Source organism: Mytilus edulis, chromosome 3, assembly GCF_963676685.1.
Source record: "Mytilus edulis chromosome 3, xbMytEdul2.2, whole genome shotgun sequence".
Classification (NCBI taxonomy): Eukaryota; Metazoa; Mollusca; class Bivalvia; order Mytilida; family Mytilidae; genus Mytilus; species Mytilus edulis.
Genome location: NC_092346.1, coordinates 101,275,080 through 101,296,891, shown reverse-complemented (window position 1 = coordinate 101,296,891; position 21,812 = coordinate 101,275,080). Strand labels below are relative to the sequence as shown.

The 21,812-nt window shown below is 35.3% G+C and overlaps 2 protein-coding genes across 4 annotated transcripts; one reads left to right on the top strand and one right to left on the bottom strand.

The window, feature by feature from the left end:
- Positions 1-2,942: 2,942 nt before the first annotated feature.
- Positions 2,943-9,065, top strand: LOC139517999 (lysosomal proton-coupled steroid conjugate and bile acid symporter SLC46A3-like). Of its 3 annotated transcripts, none has more exons than XR_011663252.1 (5): positions 2,943-3,127; positions 3,491-4,657; positions 5,012-5,052; positions 6,943-7,099; positions 8,302-9,065. XR_011663252.1 is itself a non-coding variant. In XM_071309591.1 (5 exons), exons 2-5 carry the CDS (start codon positions 3,499-3,501, stop codon positions 8,351-8,353), a joined length of 1,452 nt encoding a protein of 483 aa, XP_071165692.1. In that variant the 5' UTR covers positions 2,943-3,127; positions 3,491-3,498; the 3' UTR covers positions 8,354-9,065. The 3 variants fall into 3 exon arrangements, 2 of the variants coding, with proteins under 2 accessions (XP_071165692.1, XP_071165693.1); XM_071309591.1 differs by having other exon boundaries at positions 5,012-5,095; XM_071309592.1 differs by having other exon boundaries at positions 2,949-3,127; positions 3,491-4,357; positions 5,012-5,095.
- A 289-nt stretch (positions 9,066-9,354) lies between these two features.
- On the bottom strand, positions 9,355-20,041 carry LOC139517998 (lysosomal proton-coupled steroid conjugate and bile acid symporter SLC46A3-like). The gene is made up of 5 exons (XM_071309590.1): positions 19,886-20,041; positions 17,794-18,956; positions 15,862-15,945; positions 10,586-10,742; positions 9,355-9,653 (listed from the first exon to the last, which is right to left on the bottom strand). The coding sequence occupies exons 1-5, from the start codon at positions 19,912-19,914 to the stop codon at positions 9,557-9,559; spliced, it is 1,530 nt and encodes a 509-aa protein (XP_071165691.1). The 5' UTR covers positions 19,915-20,041; the 3' UTR covers positions 9,355-9,556.
- Between the last annotated feature and the right edge of the window lie 1,771 nt (positions 20,042-21,812).

Genomic DNA, 21,812 nt, shown 5'->3' with positions numbered 1-21,812 from the left:
AGACTTTTGGTTTTGATTATTTTGGTTTCTTTTTGCCATGGCAATTGTCTGATAAAGGATGTGCCGAACTAGTCTGCTCCTACAGACTTTTGGTTTTGATTATTTTGGTTTCTTTTTGCCATTACAGTTGTCTGTTAAAGAATTTGCCGAACTGGCCTGTTTCTGCAGACTTTTGGTTTTGATTATTGTATCTGTTAAAGTTTTTGCTGATATGATATATTCCTTATGAGTTGGTTGGGATTGTCTAGTCCTAGCATAATACAGAATGTCCGTCTGCGTGCTTAGCCCATGTAGGATAGTCTTTTTTTTAGTGTTACCCACCTTGTATTGTGTATATTGGTTGTGTTTTGAGTTGTTCAGCCCATGTAGGATAGTCTTTTTTAGTGTTACCCACCTTGTATTGTGTATATTGGTTGTGTTTTGAGTTGTTCAGCCCATGTAGGATAGTCTTTTTTAGTGTTACCCACCTTGTATTGTGTATATTGGTTGTGTTTTGAGTTATTCAGCCCATGTAGGATAGTATGTTGTCTAACCCAGGCTGGATAGTCTGTTTTGACTTACCCACCTTTTATTGTGTATATTGGGTGTGTTTTGAGTTGTTCAGCCCATGTAGGATAGTCTGTTTTGAGTTACCCTACTTGTTTTGTGTATATTGGTTGTGTTTTGAGTTGTTCAGCCCATGTAGGATAGTCTGTTTTGAGTTACCCACCTTGTATTGTGTATATTGGTTGTGTTTTGAGTTGTTCAGCCCATGTAGGATAGTCTGTTTTGAGTTACCCACCTTGTATTGTGTATATTGGTTGTGGTTTGAGTTGTTCAGCCCATGTAACATAGTATGTTGTCAAACCCAGGCTGGATAGTCTGTTTTACTTGAATAACCCAGGCTGGATAGTCTGTTTTTCTTGTCTAACCCAAGCTGGATAGTCTTCTTTACTTGTCTAACCCAGGCTGGATAGTCTGTTTTACTTGTCTAACCCAGTCTGGATAGTCTTCTTTACTTGTCTAACCCAACCTGGATAGTCTGTTTTACTTGTCTAACCCAGTCTGGATAGTCTTCTTTACTTGTCTAACCCAGTCTGGATAGTCTTCTTTACTTGTCTAACCCAGTCTGGATAGTCTTCTTTACTTGTCTAACCCAGTCTGGCTAGTCTTCTTTACTTGTCTAACCCAGTCTTGATAGTCTGTTTTGAGTTACCCACCTTGTATTGTGTTTATTGGTTGTGTTTTGAGTTGTTCAGCCCATGTAGGATAGTATGTTGTCAAACCCAGGATGGATAGTCTGTTTTACTTGTCTCACCCTTACAGGGTAGTCTGTTTTGAGTTATCAAACCCAGGATGGATAGTCTGTTTTGAGTTGTCTCACCCTTACATGGTATAGTCTGTTTTGAGTTGTCTCACCCTTACAGGGTAGTCTATTTTGAGTTGTCTCGCCCTTACAGGGTAGTCTGTTTTGAGTTGTCTCGCCCTTACAGGGTAGTCTGTTTTGAGTTGTCTCGCCCTTACAGGGTAGTCTGTTTTGAGTTGTCTCGCCCTTACAGGGTAGTCTGTTTTGAGTTGTCTCGCCCTTACAGGTAATCTGTTTTGAGTTGTCTCACCCTTACAGGGTAGTCGGTTTTGAGTTGTCTCACCCTTACAGGGTAGTCTGTTTTGAGTTGTCTCACTCTTACAGGGTAGTCTGTTTTGAGTTGTCTCACCCTTACAGGGTAGTCTGTTTTGAGTTATCAAACCAAGGATGGATAGTCTGTTTTGAGTTGTCTCACCCTTACAGGGTAGTCTGTTTTGAGTTGTCTCACCCTTACAGGATAGTCTGTTTTGAGTTGTCTCACCCTTACAGGGTAGTCGGTTTTGAGTTGTCTCACCCTTACAGGATAGTCGGTTTTGAGTTGTCTCACCCTTACAGGGTAGTCGGTTTTGAGTTGTCTCACCCTTACAGGGTAGTCTGTTTTGATTTGTCTCACCCTTACAGGATAGTCTGTTTTGAGTTGTCTCACCCTTACAGGGTAGTCTGGTTTGAGTTGTCTCACCCTTACAGGGTAGTCTGTTTTTGAGTTGTCTCACCCTTACAGGGTAGTCTGTTTTGAGTTGTCTCACACTTACAGGGTAGTCTGTATTGAGTTGTCTCACCCTTACAGGGTAGTCTGTTTTGAGTTGTCTCACCCTTACAGGGTAGTCTGTTTTGAGTTGTCTCGCCCTTACAGGGTAGTCTGTTTTGAGTTGTCTCACCCTTACAGGGTAGTCTGTTTTGAGTTGTCTCACCTTTACAGGGTAGTCTGTTTTGAGTTGTTTCACCCTTACAGGGTAGTCTGTTTTGAGTTGTCTCACCCTTACAAGGTAGTCTGTTTTGAGTTGTCTCACCCTTACAGGGTAGTCTGTTTTGAGTTGTCTCACCCTTACAGGATAGTCTGTTTTGAGTTGTCTCGCCCTTACAGGGTAGTCTGTTTTGAGTTGTCTCACACTTACAGGGTAGTCTGTTTTGAGTTGTCTCACCCTTACAGAATAGTCTGTTTTACTTGTCTCACACTTACAGGGTAAACTGTTTTGAGTTGTCGCACTCTTACAGGGTAGTCTGATTTGAGTTGTCTCACCCTTACAAGGTAGTCTGTTTTGAGTTGTCTCACCTTTACAGGGTAGTCTGTTTTGAATTGTCTCACATTTACAAGGTAGTCTGTTTTGAGTTGTCTCGCCTTGCATTCTGACGATTTGTTTTGTTTAGAGTTTGACCCATGTGGAATACTTATTCTGTTTTGAGTTATCTAGCCCTGACTGAATAGTCTACCTTAAGCATTCACTATTATCTTCTAGATTGTTTTGGTCCTTATACTTTATAATCGCACAACTTAAACATGCTTCATTTGTTTTAATTTACTTTACGACCTCTGTTATCGAATGAAGGGCAGGTTCACAATTTCATAATGCAATTTTATTATCTAACATCCGATTTACTCTCAATAACTGTATCACTATTTTAATCATGGGGTCGTTGCTTTTAATACGTTATATCATCGTATGACAAAATATCCAATTTTCAGTTAAAAAGTAAAAGTACAACATTTTTGAAAGGAAGATTTCTTAAGGCAGAGGACTACTTGGTAAAACGTATTGTAATATGACGTTCAATCAAAAAAAGGTAAGATCTTAAGCAGACAAAATACTTCCCTGTTCCCCGAGTAACAGATTTGTATTTTATCTTATGGAGGTTATATTGTATCTTTTTGATTTTTATATACGATAACTAGAAGAACTCTTAGTAGTGTCAATCTTGTAATATTTCTGGGGGAAAACTCCTGAGCAAGAACTGCATACCCTTCCGGAGCACCTGAATTAACACTGGTTTGGTGGAGTACGTGTTGTTCAATCAATACTTTTCTGTTTAATTTTTTGTAAAATTCTTTTTGTCGTTTGTCTATTGGCTGTGTTGGAGTGGGTTTTTTTGTCTTAAAGGGATTCATAGTAAAATTCTTTCCGTTTAATATTCTTCTTTATTATTCAGGTCCAGCAATGACCATAAATACTGAGAACTCTGAAGAAAGTCGGTTATTAGAAAACAAAGTGTTATTTGGAGAAATAAAATTAAAATATTCGAAATGGGTGGCTTATACTATAGTAATGTTGATTGTTTTTACCCAATGTTATTCGGTTGTTTCAAGTATTTCTATAATGAACCAGTATGCTTACTATGCATTCATGAATGAAAAGTATCCGACCAGAAACACTATGCAGACTGTCGGTGGAAGTGATTCAGCGTGTACAGTAAACACCAGTAAAGTGGAATATAAACAACAAATTATAGTTCAGAAATTGACTTCGGAATGGAATATTTACTGTGCCTTAGCCCAAAACATTCCAGCAGTTTTTATTTCGATGAATTTAGCTTCTTATAGTGATGTGTATGGCCGAAAGCCATTTTTCCTTGTCCCTTTAATAGGAACATTTCTAAAAAATCTGGCTTGTTCACTAGGAATATATTTCAAAATAGGCATACAATGGTTTATCGGATTTTACGTTATAGAAGGCAGTACCGGAATCTGGGCCTCCACACTTTCCATGGCATTTTGCTTTGTAGCGGACACTACAATGCCAAGTAAAACGAGGTCATTTGTTATAGCTTTAATAGAAACCAGCATCGGCCTTGGTGCCATAATATCAACCTCATTAACTGGTTATATCATACAATGGACAGACAGTTACATGTATCCAGAGTTTCTATCAGTCATTATAGTTACTATTGGAATCCTTCTTGCAGTGTTTGTTTTACCTGAAACGCTCCATCCGTCACGGAAACGAGACGATCACGTGTCAATATGTCAGAACATGAGGAATGTAACTGAGTGTTACACATCAGAGTTTTCACCGTTAAGTAAGAGATGGATGTTTATATTACTCATTTTTATATTCATAATGTCTGCCTTCGGAAATCTAGGACGACCTAATGTGGAACAAATTTATCAGATGAACAGTCCATTTTGTTGGGATTCTGTGAGGATTGGCTGGTACGCCGCAGTGCGGAATTTGGCATGGAGTTTTGGTAGTATCGCTATCATTAAATTATTTCACCTTTGTACAACAGACGATGTAATTGCTTTAGTAGGGTGTATAACATGCGTGGCTTCAGCTATTCTGGAAGGTATTGCATCAACCGATCTGTACTTATATTTAGGTTAGTATGAATTTTTCTTTTTAAACCAAATTCTTACTCTAGTCTTTGAAATCATGGGCCATTGTTTTAAACAAATATAAACAGTGAAAGGTTTTTAAAATTCTATTACACACTCAGGATAAAAGTTAAATATTTATGTTGAGTACACTCACAATTAAACCAGAGTCTAGGCCTAGCTCGATTTGGAGCCTTCAATATGGTTCTATTTTATTTGAGAAACTGTATTGTGACCTACGAAAGCATGTTTATATCTTATCATATTCATTGCTTTTTTCTTTTCTACATCTCGTTTTATTCATTTCACTAGAATTATTCTGAAAAGTGTCCAAACTCTATTGAAAGTTATTTTTTTAGCTGCTGGTGCTAGTATTGGTAGTGTTGTAACCTTGCCAATGGTAAGAGCAATTATGTCCCAGATGACTCCTCCACACAAACAAGGTAAAAAGTAAAATAACAAAAAATACCCATCTCCAAGGAAAATTCAAAACGGACAGTCCCTTATCAAATGGCAACATCAAAAGCTCATACATTTCAAACGAATGGAACACAACTGTTATGATCCTGACTTGATACAGAAATTTCTGTGTAGAAAATGGTGAATCACATCTGGTTTTATAGGACAAGTAGCTAAAGCTAAGACAGTCGCATATCATTATATTTACAACAACATGTGAACAAAACAAAATGATATAATAGGTAAATAATTCATAGATAGGGGTACAGCAGTTAAAATTGTGTTATAATCTTAATCACTATTAAAACAAACAAACAGGTTAACAATAAAAACAAAATCCAAATGGAATATCGACAAAGCACATAAGCAAACATGAACAAAATAATTGGAGTTCTGGTAGAGTTGTAACATTAACATTGTTTAGAGCAATTATGTCCCAGATGACACCTCCTCACAAGCAAGATTGACAATGTTTTATTCAGTATAACATTATGATGTATCATCTCATCAGCTATGTGCTGTTTATGTTATAACCCTACTACCCGTAATCTGTATTTGCTGACTACTGTAAGGAAGGTGGAGATATCGGTGATTCAGAAATCAGTCGTTCATGTAAATGGATATCCCGAATTCCATACAGACAACAGCATATCTTTGAGCCTGGCAAATGTTCCTTTTAGCCTGTTGCATTCCATGAATAACTCTTGTCGTTCTTCCCTTCTCGTATATTACCCTGCATAGTCGCTCCGTAATTCTCGAATAACGGCTTTGAGACATGGGCAGTGTCTCAGTAGAAATTGATACCGACTTCACAGCGTATGAGGTGGCGTTATCAAGCTTCCTTTGGTCAAGGTAAAAAATGGCAAAAGACCACAGGTACTTTTAGAACGATAAAACGATTATCGGTTCTTTTTCTTGCGTGAAGATATTGTAAAATAGTATCATGCATGTAATTTTGTAATTATTGACCGTTCACATATTACCTTAATTTAATTTATTACCAACTTGAACACACCAGATAAGGTTTGTAACAGGATATGCTTACCGTCACCCTGTTATCAGTCCAAGTTCTGTGTTGGGATTTTTTACAGTCTTACAAGTAATGATATACGTTTTCTATGTTCGTATGTATATTTCTTGTGTATATTCGTCTTGTTGCTTTTAGCTTAGTTCCCCTTTTAAATAGTTGCTTAGTATTTTACCTGTGTAACCCGACACAGAAATTTCTGATTGTTTTACATTGATATGTTATAGTGACAGTTTATATTAAAATTAAGAATGGAAATGGGGAATGTGTCAAAGAGACAACAACCCGACCATAGAGAAGACAACAGCAGAAGGTCACCAACAGGTCTTCAATGCAGCGAGAAATTCCAGCACCCGGAGGTGTCCTTCAGCTGGCCCCTAAACAAATATATATACTAGTTCAGTGATAATGAACGCCATACTAAACTCCAAATTGTACACAAGAAACTCCTGACTTGGGACAGGCGCAAAAATGCGGCTGGGTTAAACATGTTTATGAGATCTCAACCCTCCCCCTATACCTCTAGCCAATGCAGTTATATCTAATGGGGAAGACGTTTTTGACGATATATAGCATGGTACAGAAAGAAAAAAGAGAAGATGTTCATGAATGAAAGTAACATAAAATGTTATAAAACAACCAAAGTATAGTAAATGTCCATGGATCAAAGTAGCATAAAATGTTATAAAACAACCAAATTATAGTAAATGAATTGTGTGTTTATTGCTGCTTGCCATCATGACGATATTTTGTTTAAAATTAGAGGAGTTGTTAAGGAAACATGTATACATTTTATGTTATTAGGTTCAATATTTGCTGGAGTGGCAGCTGTGGAGGTGATCTGTAATATGGGAGCCTCTGTTAGTGCTAACGCTATATACGATGCCACAATAGACTATTACAAAGGGATGACATTTTTTGTAATGGCCGGGTACGGTGGAGTAGGAATCATTTTATGTTTGTAAGTACGATAATAGTAATAATTATAAAGGTCATATGGTTGTTAGTACAAGGTAGACCATTACAAAGGGATGACAATTTTTGTTATTGCCGAGTATGGTGGAGTAGGAATCACTTTATATTGTAAGTACGAGAATTATAAATAACATAACCGTATTATGCTTGTCAGTGAATCAGCGGTAGTTAAAACATTGTAAATTGTTGCATTTGTAAGAAATAAAAGATACTATTCAATTATGAGTACCAATAAGCTCATCATTCATACCAGGATTGAAATTTTGTATTTACGCCATACGCGTGTTTCGTCTACAAGAGACGCACCAGTGACGCTCGAATAAAAATTGTTAAAAAGGCCAAATATAGTACGAAGTTGAAGAGCATTGAGGACCAAAAATTCCTTAAAGTGTTTCCAAAAAAAGCTAAGGTAGAAAAGCATTAGTAATTAAAAAATTCAAACTTTTGTTAACACTTAATTTATAACTATGACCATATCAATGATAACTCAAGTCAACACAGAAGTGCTGCCTACTGGGATGGTGATACGCTCGGGGAATTAAGACCACAACAGCAGTGGCATCGACCCAGTAGTTGTAAATAAACTCATCATAGATACCAGGATTGAAATTTTATGTGCATGGCACTTAAATAGATGTCATCTGTCGATGAACTCACATAAGTCAATTATCAAGTATAACAGGACAAACAAAAAACAAAAAATAAAATACCAAACTTACCGGTTCATTATCCACTGGTACAGTGAGGATAAAGCATATAATTGGCTTTATTCACCTAATTATTTAAATATGCTTCACCAACAAAACAGCTTAACTTGTTATGTTAAAAAACATCAAAGATTAAGTAACTGGGACCAATCTGAGATACAATGTAAAAGCTGACAGTCCCTATCCAATAACAGTTAAATTCATGTATTATTAGATCAATTTAGCTAAATTTACATTTTGAAATATCCTTTATTATTTGAAAACTAATTTAAATTTAAAAGAGAGAAACACATATAGTATTGAACTACTGCATGACTTTTGTCAGTATCAAATGATATCAATTTTAAGTTTGAAATTGATTTTGCTAGAAGTTTTTAATTAAAAAATATAATTCATAATATTTAACTAATTCTGCATTTATAGAAATATGATGGTAATTGTTTGAAACATTATCATAATGTTTTTCTGTTTCTATTTGTAGATTGTTTATAAGCGAGAAGAAGAGAACATTATCAGACGTAACACCGACGTGAAGTCATTATAAAATACAGAACAAAAGAATACTGACCAAAAGAATTCCACACAAAACACATCCTACTTCACTGCCTCCCAAACATAACGGATATCTGAAATTATTTTTTCTTTTTTCTTGAGGTGGCAATCACGTTCAACTTGTTGTATTTTTTGTTATATCTTTAAGACAATGATTATCTTTAGCTTCTTATCTAACATGATGTTTCCTTCGACCGAACACACATTTATAGCACGGAATTAACACATAATATACTTTGAAGAATGTAGATAATTTTTTAGATTTAGTCCCGTGAATAGCGTTTTCTTTATTTCACTGGTTTTTTTTCTGTTTTTCGTCTTTTAAAAAAGTGCTCTTAATATATCATACAAACCAGGATTTCAAGGTACTCTTTTAATACTCTGAACTATCAATTGTCATATTATGATCTGTTATCTTTATATGTCGTCGTTCACTTAAAGTTATTCACTACATGTCCTCAACTTGAATTATGTTACCACATCCTAATGATTTTGCGTGATAGAGGTATGGCCAATGAAATGTCTGTCTGTCAGGATTCATCTGACCTTTACCTCATTTACATTTTACTTTTTATGTTTAGTTAAAGATTTGATTTTGTTTGTGTAATACTTTTTATGTGTTAGCATTTACTTGTTGATAATTTCTAAATAGTGTTTTCAAATTAGTGCTAATAAAATTTTTCAAAATTCGAAGCTAGTTTTGTACTTTATCACTGTTTGCATATAAGTAGTGTTTGCTGAAATAAGAACCCCGTGAATGCTTAATCTTTATCAAGTGGGATTGAAACCATATGATAGGAAAGCAAACACGACTATCGACATCAACCTAAAAACGGTCTGACATTACAACAACAAAAAATCATCAAGAAACACAAGCCCATACCACTAAAATTAACAACCCGACCAAATCACAGAAGAGGCAAGGCTGTTTCTGAGGGGTATTAGAGAAGATCAACTTTGTCTGAGTAAGCAACAACATTATACATAATATATTATTATTTTTCAGTGTAAATTACATCGGAAATTCAACAATGTTTAACGATGTCAACTTCTTTGTAACGGAAACAAACTGCAAATATCTTTCAATTCGTATTGGTTAAAACAAAACAGCCAGCAGCTGAAGACGTCAAAATGAAGTTTTGATTTTAAACCAGGCAGCAGAGAACGTTCCATAATATTTATATTCATTCTCCTGTAACTGATGAATCGACTTTTATCACAATATTAGACTGACTGGTTTGATTAGCTGCTGGTCGCTTCCTCCTTTCCATAATCAATATTCTATAATAAAATGTATTTAAAAATAAACTTTCAGATAACAAACATCTGACAATTATAGTAAACATAACAGGTAGTTTCGACTATAATCTTGAAGCCCCCGCCACTAAAGAAAACAACCCTGTGAAAGCCGAATATCAAAAGGCCCAGACTTGAAATCCTTCTTTAATCAACATTGCTTGATGAAGACGTAAAAAAGAGGCAGACGAAAGAAAATTTACAATCAAAGTTTTAAGAGAAACCATGATAAAAAGAAAAACAGTGTACAAAACATTACACGGAAAACTAATTGACACCAGCAAATAAGACCAAAGGCCGAACTGACGTGGTCTCGGGTGGTTTAAAATTAAAGGTGGTAAGCAAATTATGCTCCACAAGTGGCACCCGTCGTGTTTCCCACGTAAATGCAAAAAAAAAAAAGGATAAATGTATCTATAATAAAGTGTATATGATATGGCTTTTTCAATATCACGCACCGTACCAACCCTAAACCAATACAATCCCGTCGAGCAACTATTTCAACGTTCCGCACCGTAGTCTTATGTCTTAGAAGATTTATGACAAAATGAAAATAAGGTTATCCAGTGACTTATACACATGGATATTCGGCCAACTGCTGCAGGTCGAGTAATTTGTCACAACAGCAAAGAAAAGTGCAATAAAGATATTATTTAAAAAAAAAAACTTGTTTTTTTAACGATCCATATAACACTCTGGTAGCCGTATCATTCTTGAAGGAGGGGGTTTTCTTCCAAAGTGCTATCTTACTCGCATAAGAGTTTCATGCGGAACATCCCTACATATTTGACCTGGCCTAAGGTTTACTCGCCAAATATCTTATTCTTTTTATGTTTTTTAAACCATACACAAATACATAAAACAAGACTTCTTCCTACCTGTGCCTAAGGTAAACTATCTAATCTAATCATACTTACAATGACAGAATGATGCCAATACCGCCAATTCCCGCCCATATAAGGAATGTTAGTCCTCTATAAATAGTTACTGTGGAATCATATATTATACCGATAACCACTGTACCAAATAAACTGGAGAACGATTCTACAGCAGCAACGCCAGCAAAAATAGAGCCTGAATTTTATTACAAAAAATATTAATCAATGAACATATATTTCAATTAAGTTTTTAAAGAATTTAGTCTCTGGAATTATTCATTTTTTTCTTTGTACATGTTTAATTATTTGCATATGAAGTTTTGTTAATTCATATATTGCCCGAAAACGGCCCAGGATTGGTAAAATAAACTGGTATAATATACAAAATTGAGAATGGAAATGTGGAATTTGTCAAAGAGACAACAACCCGACCATATAACAGACAACAGCAGAAGGTCACCAATGGGTCTTCAATGCAGCGAGAACTTCCCGCACCCGGAGGCGTCCTTCATCTGGCCCCTAAACAAATATATATACTAGTTCAGAGATACGGAACGCCATACTAAACTCCAAATTATACACAAGAAACTAAAGTTAAAAATAATACAAGACATACAAAGGCCAGAGGCTCCTGACTTGGGACAGGCGCAAAAATGCGGCGGGGTTAAACATGTTTATGAGATCTCAACCCTCCCCTATACCACTAGCCAATGTAGAAAAGTAAACGCATAACAATACGCACATTAAAATTCAGTTCAAGAGAAGTCCGAGTCCAGTGGCGGTTCCAGCCATTTTAAAAAGTGGGGGTTCCCAACCTAGAGTAAAGGGGGGGTTCCATCTATAGGCTCCCATTCAAATGCATTGATCGGTCAAAAAAAGGGGGGGGGGTTCTAACCCCCCGGAACACCCCCCCCCCCCCCCCTGGATCCGCCAATGCGAGTCGGATGTCAGAAGATGTAACAAAAGAAACTAAACAAAATGACATTAATACATAAATAACAACAGACTACTAGCAGTTAACTGACATGCCAGCTCCAGACTTCAATTACACTGATTGAAAGATTATGTCTTCATCATATAAATATCGGGCACAATTTTATCCCTCCCGTTAGGGGTTTAGTATTAAACCATCATAACATTTATGAGAAAAACACAACCCGTGTCATGCCAACAACTGGTTTTTAAACAAATGTGTTTAGTTCCGATGCAAAGACCCTATAAGTGAATCAATATTAAAGCCAAAATATGCTATCTTTACTGACCTGACAACAGTATCGTAACTATATCCCTTCTTAATAAGTCTATTTAAAGGTTTTGTTAGCTTCTGAGGTGAATACTGACATGTTTGTGCTCTATAAAGAATGTTACTATAAATAGTACGGCAGCTTTGGGAAAAAATGTACACATCCTGCTACAAGCATGAAATTTGGCATAGACCTTCCTCAACTATTACTCTTTTATTTCAGATAGGGAGGCATTTGAAAATAAATGTCTCACTTCCGGTAAAATCCAAAATGGCGGACATCCTACTTAAATCAGCCCAATATCAGAGGCTAGTGTGTGAAAAGGTGTTTTTATCGTGCTGCTATGATAATATTTGGTACAAAACTTTGTTATGTATAAAAAAAGAAGATGTGGTATGATTGCCAATGAGACAACTGTCCACAATGACACAGACATTAACAACTATAGGTCATCGTTTTATTGTGCAGGAACCTTTCTTTTATGCTGCTAATGGATACAATGTATAAGACATATTTACAGTAATATTCAAAATGGCGGACATAGAAATATCATTATTTTATTTTGATATTCAACTTTTTTTCAAAATGTAAATAAAATGGTTTTTCTTTTTTGTGGTGGTCATTAAACTTTTGGCTTTAAGTTATCCTGTAAACCACTTATTCATTTCCATAGTTCATGTTTAAATACAAAGTTAACACTTCCGGTAAATAAAACCAATATGGCGTAAATTTCAAAGATGAGTCCTCAGTCCATATCTTCGATGTAGAGTTTTGGATAGATTGATGAAATCAAAATAAAATCACTTAAGTACTACAACATCTTTAAAATTACTGATTTATGGCCACAAATACACGTGTATTTACAATCGGAGAGCTGATTTGCCTCATTTACAAAGACCGTGGTATTGTTTCTTACATCAATAATGTACACGCTCCTGATAAGGTGAAGAGGCCTCACAAAGAGTTGTCCAAAAGGGTTCCAAATGGATCATATTTCCCCTTCGCTATTCATAAGCGTCTTGATTAGTAAGCATAGGAACCAATTCCAAGCTTGTTACTCATCCTCACCCGCCATGGTATATTGCATGTTTTACATGCTGCAAAACACTAGACCGAGTCGTTCAAATAGCATCGTTAAGTCTTTCCTCTTCCAAAAACATGTTTTCTTGCTTTGTAAACACCATCTGATAAGTTTGTTCGATCTTACTACAAAACAACGTAACGTTTTATCAATATCTGGTGATGTTGGCTGATCAATCATCATTCTAAATCATAAAGTCACATCTTCAAACGCCATCCATGTCAACAACGAAATTAAATTCCCTTTCAAGTAAACGTGCATTTGAAAGGTCATGGATAGATATATATCTAAAGCTTTTCCCACTTCCAAATGCAAGTCAAAGTTCGTCTGCCCCTATGTCACGAAATAACGAAACAGCAATGACAGCAACATCAGTATCAACTGTTCGTGCCATGACTCAGTAAAGTCTGTGTATCACTGCATCAGACACATGTATCTTGATTCTAGTATAAGCCTCTTCATATTAACATGGGGCTAAACTTGAAACACCATCATGTGGTGGATAACACAGAACATCCTGAGCATTTGTTGCTACAACTACCTTTTCCTCAAAACCTTTTGAGCAAGCTCCTGTGAATAAAAACTAAAAAGTTCTTTCTTAATGTCGTCATCTCTCAGAAAACTTTGCCAATTTTGAGAAATTTGTTTTGACCCTGGATTCGTCTATTTCTTCCCTTTCCCCTAAATGTAGCTCTTGTTTCTTGTAGCAGCCTTGAAACTACCGGTATTGTCTTTGTACGTATCTGAGACTACATCTACGGTTGTTACAGTTCCTGGATTCGTGTATGTATTCCCTTTCCCCTAAATGTAGCTCTTTTTCTTGTAGCAGCCTTCAAACTACCGCTATTGTCTATGTACGCATCCGAGACTACATCCACTGTTGTTATAGTTTCAAGGTGTTTCATAATAAGTATGCTGATAGGATATTATGTCCTTTCCCTAAAAAAAAAAACCCCGTGAAACTGTTACAAGAGTGGATGAAGTCTTAGATGTATATGGTAGTTGTAGCAACACATGTTCTTGATATTCTATCTTAACCACCACGTGATGTATTTCAAGTTTAACACCATATTCACATTAAAAGACTATGGTGTATGTGTCTGATGTAGTGAAACACGAACTTAAACGATTCATTTTTCGAACAGTCGTTACTGATGATGCTGTCATTACTGTTTCGCTATTCCGTGACATAGGACATATGGATTGTGTTTAGGAGGGGGGAAAGCTTTGGATAAATATCTATCAATGACCTTTTAAATGCACTTGCGATAAGTGATCACACACACATATTATGATCCATGTATTTACCGGTTGTGATACGGTTCTCTGTTCGCTTGAAAAGGAAGAAAAAACTGCATGGGAGACATATGATGGCTTTTGAAGATGTGACTTTAACATAAAGAATGATGATTGATGCACCTAAATCACCGGTGTTTACTGTAAGATCGCACAAACTTATCAAATGGGGTTTGCATGGTTAATAAAGCAAGAAATAACTATTTAACCAAAAGGGAAGGCGAATTGAGGCTATTCCCTCAACTTAGTCTAGTCTTTGCCAGCATGCAAAACGTACAATACACTTTAGGGGACGAGCTTGAAATTGGCTCTTATGCTACCCAGTCCAGGCGTTAATGGATGACGAAGGGACAAAGAGTATCACTTTTGATAAAACTCTTTCTGAGGCCTCATCATTCTGTCAGAAACTTGCACATTGTGGATGTAAGAAAGGCTGCCGCGGTTGTTGTTAATGTGGAAAATCAAGTTTCCCGTGCCCTGCGTCGTGTGCATGTGGTGGTGACTGGGAATTAACATGTTTGTTTAGGCCAATAGTGGTTATTTTTAAAATGTTTTAAATGATTTAGTGATTTTATTTTGTTTTAATCAATCTATCCAAAACTCTACATCGAAGATATGGATTGAAGACTCATCTTTGACATTTACGCCATTCTGGTTTTTTTTTACCGGAAGTGTTAAATTTGTATTTAAATATTAACTATAAAATATGATTAGTGGTTTAGAGGATAACTGAAAGCCAAAAATTAAATGAACACCACTAAAAACACTTTCTTCACATTTTGAAAAGAAGTTGAATATCAAAATAAAAAATGATATTTCTATGTCCGCCATTTTGAATATTACCGGAAATAAGGGTTTTAAAACATATGTCTTATGCATTGTATCCCTCAGAAACATAAAAGAAAGGTTACTGCACAATTTAATGATAGAAGCAATACGTTAAATCACATTTCAATCACCCTCCCTAAAAAATAAGCTTATTTTAGTACAATGTCCGCCATGTTAAATTTTACCGGAAGTAGGGTTTTTAAAGAATCTAATCTATATAATAGATCCAAAAGTAGTACATAACAACGGTTTCTACCAAATATTATTATAGCAGCATGATAATGATACCTTTTCACATACTAGTCTTCGATATTGGGCCGATTCAAGTATGATGTCCGTCATTTTGGATTTTACCGGAAGTGAGACAATTTTTTCAAATGCCTCCCTATCTGAAATAAAAGAGCAATAGTTGAGGAAGTTCTATGCCAAATTTCATGCTTGTAACAGGATGTGCACAATTCGTCTGAAATATGCTTGTAGCCGCTGGCAAAAATGTTGGATATGAAATACCTAAACGTATAAGAAGTCTGCATGTAGAGTTATAAAATTGAGAATGGAAATGGGGAATGTGTCAAAGAGACAACAACCCGCCCAAATAAAAAACAACAGCAGAGGGTCACCAACAGGTCTTCAATGTAGCGAGAAATTCCCGCACCCGGAGGCGTCCTTCAGCTGGCCCTTAAACAAATATATACTAGTTCAGTGATAATTCCATAATCTAGGATATTATAAGAGCATAAACCTGAAGGTACCTAGTACTTTCCAATATCAAGTACTTGTTTTGTGGCATGTTTTGTTATCCTATTTTTGTACTCTTTCTATTTTCCTTATTTGAAACTAGTACCACTAGAATTCTGACAGAGTACCTTGCTTTTCAGGCGGTGTCATCCTGGACATTATAGCTCTGATCATTGGCATCGTCACAATACATCCTATACTTGATACGGCAGCTGAAACAAAATGTTTACCTACAGTACAAGCTAATATAGACAGAGACATTATTCCCCTGATCATTGACATTGTCATATATAGGGCAGCTGAAACAAAATGTTTACCTACAGTACAAGCTAATATAGACAGAGACACTATTCCCCTGATCATTGACATTGTCATATATAGGGCAGCTGAAATAAAATGTTTAACTACAGTACAAGCTAATATAGACAGGAACATTATTCCCCTGATCATTGACATTGACATATACATTGTATAGGGCAGCTGAAAAAAAATGTTTACCTACTGTTCAAGCTAATATAGACAGGGAGATTATCCCTCTGATCATTGGCATCTTCATAATACATCCTATACTAGATAGGGCAGCTGAAGTAAAATGTTCAACTACAGTACAAGCTAATATAGACAGGAACATTATTCCCCTGATCATTGACATTGACATATACATTGTATAGGGCAGCTGAAAAAAAATGTTTACCTACAGTTCAAGCTAATATAGACCGGGAGATTATCCCTCTGATCATTGGCATCTTCACAATACATCCTATACTGTATAGGCCAGCTGAAGTAAAATGTTCAACTACAGTACAAGCTAATATAGACAGGAACATTATCCCTCTGATCATTTGCATCGTCACAATACATCCTATACTGTATAGGCCAGCTGAAATAAAATGTTTAGCTACAGTACAAGTTAATATAGACAGGGACATTATCCCTCTAATCATTGGCATTGTCATCATACATTCTATACTGGATTGGGCAGCTGACATCAAATGTTTACTTACAGTACAAGTTAATATAGACAGGAACATTATCCCTCTGATCATTGACATTGTCATAATACATCCTATACTGTATAGGGCAGCTGAAATAAAATGTTTAGCTACAGTACAAGTTAATATAGACAGGTACATTATACCTCTGATCATTGGCATCGTCATAATACATCCTATACTGTATAGGCCAGCTGAAATAAAATGTTTAGCTACAGTACAAGTTAATATAGACAGGTACATTATCCCTCTGATCATTGGCATCGTCATAATACATCCTATACTGTATAGGCCAGCTGAAATAAAATGTTTAGCTACAGTACAAGTTAATATAGACAGGTACATTATCCCTCTGATCATTGGCATCGTCATAATACATCCTATACTGTATAGGGCAGCTGAAATAAAATGTTTAGCTACAGTACAAGTTAATATAGACAGGAACATTATCCCTCTGATCATTGGCATCGACATAATACATCCTATACTAGATAGGGCAGCTGAAATAAAATGTTTACCTACAGTTCAAGCTAATATAGACAGGGAGATTATCCCTCTGATCATTGGCATCTTCATAATACATCCTATACTAGATAGGGCAGCTGAAATAAAATGTTTACCTACAGTACAAGCTAATATAGACAGGAACATTATCCCTCTGATCATTGGCATCGACACAATACATTCTATACTAGATAACGCGACCTCACCACGATCTGAATTTATTTTAGATCACGGTGAGCGTAGTGCGATCGTGGTCTAGTGGGACTGGGGCTTTATATAACTCTCCATCCAAATAACAATTTATAAAAGTAAACCATTACAGGTCAATATACGGCCTGACCATATTCTTTATTTTAGAAAGGTTAGCACAACATATAGTGACAATTATGTATCCACATTTAGAATTGAAATATGTTTTTTTTTATTACTATGAAGTAGAAAGAATGTTTTAATGTACTGATTTGAAAGTGAAGCACGCGTTTGATAAACGTTGAAAGTTTGTCTATAAAAAATATGTATATGAATGATCTGACACCAATTATACATATATTTAGTCGTACATACCTATATACATCATAAGATTTGTTTTAGCCAGTCCTTGTATAATTAATGCTGCTGTAGTGGTTATACATCCAACAAGCGATATAACCTCATCTGTAGTACAGATCTGTAATATTATTATCAAAATTACTCCGCCTATGTTCCACAGAACGGTTCGTATCCCAGTGTATAGTCCAATTGTAATAGAGCTCCAACAAAAAGGCGCGCTGACAAAATACAGACTATCCACACTTGCCCTGCTTAAAACAGTCAGTGCCGACATTGCAAATGTAATAATGAGAACAACGAACACCCATCGCTTCCCGAATGGAGAGAAATTACTTCTATAACAGTCGAATACTCTTTGAATGTTTTGGAGAATTGAAACATTTGACCGTCTTCTTGATATTGGCAGCGTTTCTTGTACCATGGTCAGTACACATAGAAATGGAATAATTGCTATAATGACTGCCATGAGTTGTGGATAATGATACCCATTAGTCCACGTGATCAAATATCCTGACAAAAGAGAGGCCCCAATAGCCCCCAATCCTACTCCACCATCAAGAAGACTTATAATGAGCGAACGACCTTTCCCAGGTGTCGTTGTGTCAGCAACAAAGCAAAAGGACATTGAAAGGGAAGCAACCCAAGAACCAGTGCACGCCTCAATCATATAAAAGATTAACATCAGTCTCACATTCATTTTATAATACATTCCTACCGCACACAAAATATTCTTGATGATCGTGCCAGCTAAAGGAACTATAAAGAACAGTTTTCTACCATGGACGTCACTATATGTTGCTAGATTTATATTTATCAAAACACTAGGAATAATGAAAGCAAGATTTGTATAGATGGCCCATTTAGCAGAAGTTTGTTGTATACTGGATTCTATGAAGTATGCAATTGAAGATTTATTTATATTACACGACGAAAGACTTCCGCTCAGAGAATGTGGAACACCGGGAAACTTTTCTTCAAGGAAATAAACATAAGTATATTGTCCAATCACGTATAAACTTAAAATATAGGACAGCATATGTAGGAATGGTATGCTAATTAAAATGGAAAATGTCAGCCATCTTGGATACCTAAGTTTGATATCTTCACAGTTGTCTTTATTTACCAATAATGGTGTCTCCTCGGATCTATCATAGGCTATCTTGGGTGTCATACGATTCCTGATAAAATAAAATAAACAAATTAAAAAATAAATAAACAAATAGTTCATACCCTAAAATATCTATATTAAGTTAAAGTTGATATTAATTATTTAGTCCGAGATTGCTCTGACATGGAAAATGGCCCAGCTAGTAATAAAAAGGCACCAGAGCAATCAACGACCCAATAATGTCATCAAAAGGCCAGTAAAAGTCAGAGTAATCTCGGGACTAATTATTATTATTAGTAAGACAATAAAAAGAGTAAGGTATTTGGATATATTGACCATCAATCAGTGGTCAAATCCAAACAAAAAACAAAAATAATATTAAATCCGGTATCGATAATTGCATAATGATACGTCTACCCTTCAAAGATAGACTATTATACATAACAATATGATTTATAAAAAAACCGACTCTTCCGTCGAAAAAAAAAGCCTCACATAAAACAACAACAGTAACACACTCGCACTCATATTTAACTGTAAAGTAAAGTAATCGAAACTACTTTTGATACCCCTTTCTATGTAAACCGACAAAAAGTGCACGGAGCTTACATTTAATATTATTATGATAATTGAATGATTTATAATTAAAAAAATAAGAAGATATGGCATGATTGCCAATGACATAACTCTCCGCAAATTACTAATTTACATAACAGTTTACAACTATAGGTCACAGTACGGCCTTCAACAATGAGCAAAACCCATACCGCATAATCAGCTATAAAAGGCCCTGGAATGACAAATGTTAAACAATTCAATTATTGGTATACAGCAACAGACGAAAACCACTGAATTACAGGCTCATAGCTTGGGACAGGCACAAACATAATGTGGCGAGGTTAAACTTTTTTTTTATGTTTGTGTGTAGGTCATTGGCCTAGATGGACGTTACATGTATTTAAATAACAAATATTACAAACTGTATAAACATAATCTTACCTTTGATCTTCCTTTACTATACGCTGCATTGTATTCGGAGTTAAAAGTGTATATACTAACTATTAAATCTGATTGTCTACTTTCGGAAATTTTTCTATTCCAAAAAACTAGTTTCTGCGATTCAGTTACATTACAATTAGATATAATTGAGAGTCCGTGTGTATATATTCATATTATTTTCATAACTTTTCGACCTAGTTTCCGACATTTAAGTTATCTGACTTGATTAACAATTTATTATCTAAACAAAGAGATGACTGAAAACTTATTTGCATTTATTTCTGTTTCAATACTGAAAACTGAAAATTAGATTATCACATGTACAATAATTGTTCATGCTGTCTAAGGTGGTATCTCTTTCTGGCTTTTTATTATTCAGAAATGAGTGATATTTTGTTGGTTTTTTTTTATTGTACTGTCTCAAGTAAATGTTGACTTCATGTTTATTCTAAGTACATAATTATGTATAAACTTTAATAAAAAAAATACACATTTGAAACTTCATCAAGTAAGTTCGAATCTCAATTCAACCCACTTAGTTTCCATCGCATTTATAAAAAGCTGTACACATTTGCCACTCAATTACTTCAGATTTTATTTAATGTTACTAACTGCAGACTCTATTTACTGTCACAGTAACTTCAGACTATATTTATCTTTACAGTTACTGTAGACCATATTTTCCGTAACACTAACTACATTATAAATTTACTGCTACAGTTACCGCAAACTATAATTACCGTTAAGTAAACAGTAACTTAAAAGACTATGTTTACCGTTACAGTAACTACATACTATATTTACTGTAAAAGGAACTGCAGACTATATTTACCTGTATAGTAACTGCAGACTATAGTTACCGTTACAACAACCGGAGACTATATCTACCGTTATAGTAACTGCAGATTATATTTACCTTTACAGTAAATTCAGACAATATGTACCGTTACAGTAATGGGATTTTACCCTGTCCCATGGGATAAAGAAAATCCAATGTTTTTTTCTAAAATCAATTTGCAAAATACATCCAATCGAAACAGCAGAAAAGCTATGAATTTATTGAATCCCATGTTAAATTCTTCACATTTTTTTTTTTATATATATGGCACTGTAGCTCTATGGAGAGGCGGAGGCGGATTTGCAAATTAGTGTTTTGCAAATAAAAAGTGTCCAGTGTTTTTACGGTAATTGAAAACTATAATAACCGTTACAGAACCGTACTGAAGACTATATTTACTTGTGGGTCAAGGGTCAATCCCGTGGGATATTGAAAATTCTATGTATTTTCTAAATCAAATTGCAAAATATATTCAGCAGAAAAGCATGGAATTTATTGAATCCCATGTTAAATTCTGCACATTTTGGTTATATACATGTCACTGTGGCTCTAAGGAGAGGTGGCGGCAGATTTGCACATGTGTTTTTTGCAAATTAAAAGTGTCCAGTGTTTTAACATAAACTGAAGTCTATAATTACCTTTACAGTCAATTCAGACTGTATTTACTCATGGGATAAGGGTAAATAAAATCCATGGGATATTGAAAATTCTATGTTTTTTTCTAAATCAAATTGCAAAATTATTCAATAGTAACAGCAGAAAAACATTGAATTTATTGAATCCCATGTTATATTCTGCAATTTTTTTGTTACATAAATGACACTGTAGCTCTAAGGAGAGGCGGCGACAGATTAGCACATGAGTGTTTTGCAAATTAAAAGTGTCCAGTGTTTTACAGTAACTGCAGACTATAATTACATTTTCAGTCACTTCAGTCTAAATCTATCGTAACAGTAACTGCAGACTATACAGAAAATCGAAGAATATCAACACAAGTTTTCTATCGAAAAAAGCGGGTTTCAAAAATCGAAACAAACAATTTTTAACTTAAATATCTTATAACAAAGCCCAATACCATTGTTTTATAAT